The sequence below is a fragment of the Juglans regia genome, chromosome 2 (genome assembly GCF_001411555.2).
Source record: "Juglans regia cultivar Chandler chromosome 2, Walnut 2.0, whole genome shotgun sequence".
In the NCBI taxonomy this organism is placed as follows: domain Eukaryota; kingdom Viridiplantae; phylum Streptophyta; class Magnoliopsida; order Fagales; family Juglandaceae; genus Juglans; species Juglans regia.
The window spans coordinates 16865718-16872408 of NC_049902.1; the positions used below are offsets into that span (position 1 = coordinate 16865718).

The 6691-nt window shown below is 39.2% G+C and overlaps 1 protein-coding gene across 1 annotated transcript; it reads left to right on the forward strand.

The window, feature by feature from the left end:
• Positions 1-858: 858 nt before the first annotated feature.
• On the forward strand, positions 859-5753 carry LOC108987012. Its single transcript, XM_035687684.1, has 5 exons — positions 859-2101; positions 2564-2865; positions 3182-3334; positions 3893-4509; positions 5750-5753. The coding sequence occupies exons 1-5, from the start codon at positions 859-861 to the stop codon at positions 5751-5753; spliced, it is 2319 nt and encodes a 772-aa protein (XP_035543577.1).
• Positions 5754-6691: the final 938 nt, after the last annotated feature.

Genomic DNA, 6691 nt, shown 5'->3' on the forward strand with positions numbered 1-6691 from the left:
CTGCCTCTAGAAGTCCAAGAGGCCTAAAATTCGTGGGACTTGTTATGTTAATATTTGTGTTGCTTTTAAAGCTGTAGTTATGACTTTTCCTATTCTTGGAGGGTTGTTCCAAGTATATAAAGGGGTTATTTCGAGTTTTAATATCAGATTTGAAATTTCAGAAGCTTATTTGTCTTTGTGAGGTCTTGTGTTCCTCTTGGTTCTTCAAAGAACTCTTTGAACTTATCAAGTTAATCTTGTGGCGTTCAAGCTCCAAACTTATCACCTTGATTCTGATTTCTTGGTGTGGCGTTTTCAATCCTTCGTAGTCTTGGTTTTTCATCTAGTTCGGTGACTGGTCAAGGCTCAACAAATCTTGTCAATACGATCTTGGGGTTCCAAGCCATCATTGTTATCGGGTTTCATCACAATTGTTGGTGGAGTTCATATCATTTTGGTATCAAGAGCTTTGGTTCTAAGATAAGTTTGTCTATCTTTTATTTTCGTTCTATTTCCTGTTCTTTGCTGTAAAAAAAAAAAAAAAAAGATATTATAAAAAAAAAAAAAAAAGGTACACGATTCCAGTAAGAAAACTTCTTCCTTTCAATCTTGTATCTCACCTTATTCAAGTACTTGAACTTTTGATGAGTTTTGGTTGTTTATTTTCTGAATTGCTGCTGGATTATTTTGAATGAGTTTCTTGAAGTTCGATTAAGAACTAAAGAAGACACAGAAGAGTGGAAAAAGGCAAGAGTGCGAGACCATATGAGGGTAAAAGCCGTTTAGAGTGAAAACACGAGTGCAAGTGTATCAATTCTTGAGTGAAACACGTGAGGGAGTGCTTGTGAGGATTCTAACTTTGTTTGCAGATTTTAAAACATGTCTAATAATCAAGAAGAAGACACAACCGAAGAATTTCGACAACCTCCAGTTCCAAACCTCCAAATGCAAGCAATGTTAGGGGAGATGAGGCGTATGTTGAGGGCTGAATTAGAACCTATTCACGAAAGGTTGGATAGGGTAGAAGCAGAAACTCCTAGGGGCCAGCAACATGACATCCACAATAGGCAGCATGGTGGGCGTGGTCCGTGGCGGAATGTTGATGGAGAGGCGGAGTCGGAGGAGTTTGATGAGCAATATTTGAACCGAGGTAGGATTGAGCGTGGGTATAGAAATAGAGAAGCTAGGATGGGTAGGCCTAGGAGGGATAACGATTTAGGAAATATAAAGATTAAAATCCCATCTTTTCAAGGTAAAAATGATCTTGAAGTTTATTTGGAGTGGGAAACTAAAATGGAGATGGTTTTTGATTGTCACAACTACTCAGAGATAAAGAAGGTTAAGTTGGCTGCAATTAAATTTACCGATTATGCCATTGTGTGGTGGGATCAATTACTGATTAATAGGAGGAGGAATAGAGAGCCACCCGTGGACACTTGGGAGGAAATGAAAATGCTTATGAGGAAGCGTTTTGTACCCAGCCACTATTATAGGGGATTGTATCAAAAATTACAGAGGTTAATTCAAGGATCTAAAAGTGTGGATGAGTATTACAAAGAGATGGAGGTAGTTATGATCCGGGCTAATGTAGAAGAGGACCGGGAAGCCACCATGGCTAGGTTTTTGCACGGTTTAAATCGTGAGATTGCGGATATAGTCGAGATGCAGCACTATGTTGAGTTGACAGATATGGTGCATCAAGCCATAAAGGTGGAGGAACAATTCAAACGAAAGGGATTGGCTAGGAGGGGACTGCCTATGGCTACAACCAGCTCGTGGAAGACAACTCCAAAAAGGGATGAGCAGCAACAAAATAAGCCAAAATTTGAATCCTCTAAGAATGCCAACTTAAAGACCGCCACTACTTCAGGTACAATCGAGACTTCAAGTTCTAAAACACGTGATATTAAATGTTTTAAATGTCAGGGGCGCGGACATATAGCCAGCCAGTGTGTAAACAAGAGGGTGATGGTGATAAATGCCCAAGGAGAGCTTGAGTCAGAAAATGAGGAAGAAGTAGATAATGATGATATGCCATCTATGGAGGATGCTAACGATGAGCAAAATGCTGTGGTTGGAGATTTATTGGTTGCAAGGCGAGTTCTCAATGATGGGAACCAAGGTGGGCCCAGTCTTAAAGATATGTTACAAGTTCCAGATGAGCCAAATACAAGTTCAAGGGCTTAAACGATGAAGATTATGCTTTGATTAATTTCATAAGCTATAGAAAGGGCAACAACATGACTTATAGGCTTTGGGCACTTGAAGGCTGGTCCTTGAAATTAATTAAATAAGTTGAAAGCCTTCAAGTGCCCAAAGCCTATAAGTCATGTTGTTGCCCTTTCTATAGCTTATGAAATTAATCAAAGCATAATCTTCATCGTTTAAGCCCTTGAACTTGTATTTGGCTCATCTGGAACTTGTAACATATCTTTAAGACTGGGCCCACCTTGGTTCCCATCACTCAATGTGCAGGTTAAGGAGGAAGAATGTAACCAAAGGGAGAACTTGTTTCATACTCGGTGCTTTGTAAATAACAAAGTTTGCAGTGTCATTATTGATGGTGGGAGTTGCACAAATGTAGCCAGCACTTATTTGGTGGAGAAATTGGCTTTAACTACCTTGAAACATCCTCAACCTTACCGGCTTCAGTGGTTGAATGAATGTGGGGAAATCAAGGTGACAAGACAAGTGTTGGTGGCATTATCCATTGGCAAATATGAGGATGAGGTGCTTTGTGATGTGGTTCCTATGCACGCATGCCATTTACTGTTGGGAAGACCATGGCAGTATGATCTGAGGGTTACGCATGATGGATTCACAAATAAGTATTCCTTCACTCTTAATAGGCAACCTATTACTCTTGTGCCATTAACTCCAAAACAGGTCAGGGAGGACCAATTAAAGTTACAAAGTTCGAATGAAAAAAAAAAGGAAAAGGAAAGGAAAGCCGAAACTGAAAAAAAAAGACTTAAAAAAAAAGGAGAGAAAAACATTGATCAGAGTGAAAAAGAAAGAGAGAGGATTTCGGCTATAGTGAGAGCAAGAGAGGAGAAATTCAATTACATTGCAAAAAAAAAGTGAGATCAAGAGAGCATTATTTTCACACCAACCCCTTATTGTACTCATGTACAAGGAGGCTCTTTTATGTACTAATGATCTCGTCGGTGCTTTGCTGAGCAATATTGTTTCTCTTTTGCAGGAGTTTGAAGATGTCCTTCCTGAAGAGGTACCTTATGGTTTACCTCCAATCCGAGGGATTGAACATCAAATTGATTTCATACCTGGTGCATCAATTCCAAACCAACCTGCTTATAGGAGTAATCCCGAGGAGACCAAGGAACTTCAGAGGCAAGTAAGTGAATTATTGGAGAAGGGGTTTGTACGTGAAAGTATGAGTCCTTGTGCGGTTCCGGTGCTGTTAGTTCCCAAGAAGGATGGAACATGGAGGATGTGTGTTGACTGCCGAGCCATCAACAACATAACGGTAAAGTATCGTCATCCCATTCCTAGACTGGATGATATGCTGGATGAATTGCATGGTTCTTGTGTCTTTACAAAAATTGATCTTAAGAGTGGATATCATCAGATTAGGATGAAAGAAGGTGATGAATGGAAAATTACTTTTAAGACTAAATATGGTTTGTATGAGTGGTTAGTGATGCCTTTCGGTTTAACTAATGCTCCGAGCACATTTATGCTTTTGATGAACCATGTTTTGCGAGCATTTATTGGCAGATTTGTAGTTGTGTATTTTGATGATATCCTGATCTATAGCAAAAATTTGGAAGAACATGTAATGCATTTGAAATCTGTTTTGGAAATTCTAAGGAAAGAAATGTTGTTTGCTAACCTCAAAAAGTGCACCTTTTGCACGGATAAGCTTTTGTTTCTTGGTTTTGTTGTTAGTAAGAGAGGAATTGAGGTGGATGAGGAAAAGGTGAAGGCAATCCAAGAGTGGTCAACGCCTACAACAGTCAGCCAAGTGAGGAGTTTCCACGGCTTAGCTAGCTTCTATAGACGGTTTGTGCGTGATTTTAGTAGCTTAGCCGCCCCTCTTACTGAAGTCATCAAGAAAAATGTGCCGTTTAAGTGGGGAAAAGAACAAGAAAAGGCATTTAGTCTGATCAAAGAAAAGTTAACTAATGCACCTTTGCTTGTTTTACCTAACTTTGCTAAAACTTTTGAAATTGAGTGTGATGCTTCAGGCATAGGTATTGGAGCTGTTTTGATGCAAGAAGGCCGTCCAATTGCTTATTTCAGTGAAAAGTTGAGTGGGGCAGCCCTAAATTACCCTACTTATGATAAGGAGATGTATGCCTTGGTGAGGGCTTTGGAAAATTGGCAACACTATCTATGGCCAAAGGAGTTTGTGATTCACACAGATCATGAGTCTTTGAAGCATTTGAAAGGACAGCAAAGGTTGAACAAACGCCATGCCAAATGGGTGGAATTCATTGAAACATTTCCGTATGTGATCAGATATAAGCAAGGTAAGGAAAATGTGGTGGCTGATGCATTGTCCCGAAGGTATGCCTTACTTTCCATTTTAGATACAAAAATGCTTGGCTTTGAATACATGAAGGAATTGTATGCTCAAGATTCTGATTTTGGTGATGTGTTCAATGCATGTGAAAAAATGGTGTTTGGTAAGTTTTATAGGTATGATGGATTTTTGTTTCGGGAAAATAAACTGTGTTTGCCAATATGTTCTTTGCGCGAATTGCTTGTGAGAGAAGCTCATGGTGGTGGTTTGATGGGTCATTTTGGTGTAGCTAAGACTTTAGGAATTTTGCATGAACATTCTTTTTGGCCTCATATGAAACGTGATGTGGAAAGAATTTGTGAGAAGTGTATTACGTGTAAACAGGCTAAGTCTAAGTTGAAACCCCATGGTTTGTACACCCCTTTGCCAATACCTAGTGAACCTTAGACTGATATTTCTATGGATTTTGTTTTAGGTTTACCTTGGACTAAGAGGGGGAGAGATTTAGTTTTTGTGGTGGTAGATAGATTTTCCAAGATGGCACACTTTATTGCATGTCATAAAACTGATGATGCATCACATATAGCTGATTTGTTCTTCAAAGAAATTGTTAGATTACATGGTATGCCTAAGACCATTGTTTCTGATAGGGATGCAAAGTTTTTGAGTTACTTTTGGAAGACTTTGTGGGGAAAGCTGGGAACTAAGTTGTTGTTTTCTACTACTTGTCATCCACAAACAGATGGCCAAACTGAAGTAGTAAATAGAACATTGTCGTCTTTGTTGCGTGCTATCATTAAAAAGAACTTGAAAGCATGGGAAGATTGTTTGCCACATGTTGAATTTGCTTACAATAGAAGTATGCATTCTGCAACTAAGTTTTCACCATTTGAAATTGTTTATGGCTTTAACCCATTGTCACCTTTGGATTTAACTTCTTTACCTTTGAGTGAACGTGTGAACTTAGATGGCAAAAAGAAGGCAGAATTTGTACAGATGATTCATGAAAAGGCACGGCTGAACATTGAAAGGAGGACTAAACAATATGTCCATCAAGCCAACAAGGGACGTAAGAAGGTAGTGTTTCAACCAGGAGATTGGGTTTGGTTGCACTTAAGGAAGGACCGTTTTCAGAGAAGCGGCGTTCAAAACTCCTACCTAGGGGTGACGGGCCATTTCAAGTAGTAGAACGCATCAATGATAATGCCTACAAGTTTGACTTACCAGGTGAGTATGGTGTCAGTGCAAGCTTTAATGTTGCTGATTTGTCTCCTTTTGATGTAGGTGATGATTTGAGGACAAATCCTTCTCAAGAGGGGGAGAATGATGCAAACCAAGGAGCTGGACATGCTGATCATACAAGTCGGAATGGAGCTGAATTTGCAAAAGACCCTTTGTCACTTCCTAGTGGCCCAATTACAAGACTTAGAGCCAAACGATTCAAGGAAGCACTAAATGGGCTAATCCAAGAGAATTGAGCTGATTCTAAAAAGACCAAGATGGGCTCAAATAATATTCAAGACTTAGTCCATGTCATCAAGGCAATTGAAGAGGCTAATTAGCACATAGAAATATGATGAATGGTCTGACCATTAAAGGACGTGAATTTGTTAAGTTTCAAGAATATTAAATAGGTGAATGAACTTTGTCTTGCCTGGGTACTTGAAATATATTGAATTTAGTCATTTTGTCATTACTGGCTGCCTCTAGAAGTCCAAGAGGCCTAAAATTCGTGGGACTTGTTATGTTAATATTTGTGTTGCTTTTAAAGTTGTAGTTATGACTTTTCCTATTCTTGGAGGGTTGTTCCAAGTATATAAAGGGGTTATTTCGAGTTTTAATATCAGATTTGAAATTTCAGAAGCTTATTTGTCTTTGTGAGGTCTTGTGTTCCTCTTGGTTCTTCAAAGAACTCTTTGAACTTATCAAGTTAATCTTGTGGCGTTCAAGCTCCAAACTTATCACCTTGATTCTGATTTCTTGGTGTGGCGTTTTCAATCCTTCGTAGTCTTGGTTTTTCATCTAGTTCGGTGACTGGTCAAGGCTCAACAAATCTTGTCAATACGATCTTGGGGTTCCAAGCCATCATTGTTATCGGGTTTCATCACAATTGTTGGTGGAGTCCATATCATTATCTCCACAATATTTTACAGACGATTTGAATAGCCTAGCTGAGGATCAAGAATATGGAGCATGGGTGAGATGAGTTAAGAATGATGGTTTAAG

What these genes read in the sequence shown, in the direction of transcription:
- LOC108987012 (XM_035687684.1), top strand. Translation starts at nt 859, where the DNA reads ATGTCTAATAATCAAGAAGAAGACACAACCGAAGAATTTCGACAACCT. An exon ending in TGCCATTAACTCCAAAACAG is followed by an intron (nt 2,866 to 3,181) that starts GTCAGGGAGGAC and finishes TCTCTTTTGCAG; the next exon opens with GAGTTTGAAGATGTCCTTCC. An exon ending in CCAAGGAACTTCAGAGGCAA is followed by an intron (nt 3,335 to 3,892) that starts GTAAGTGAATTA and finishes GTTGTTAGTAAG; the next exon opens with AGAGGAATTGAGGTGGATGA.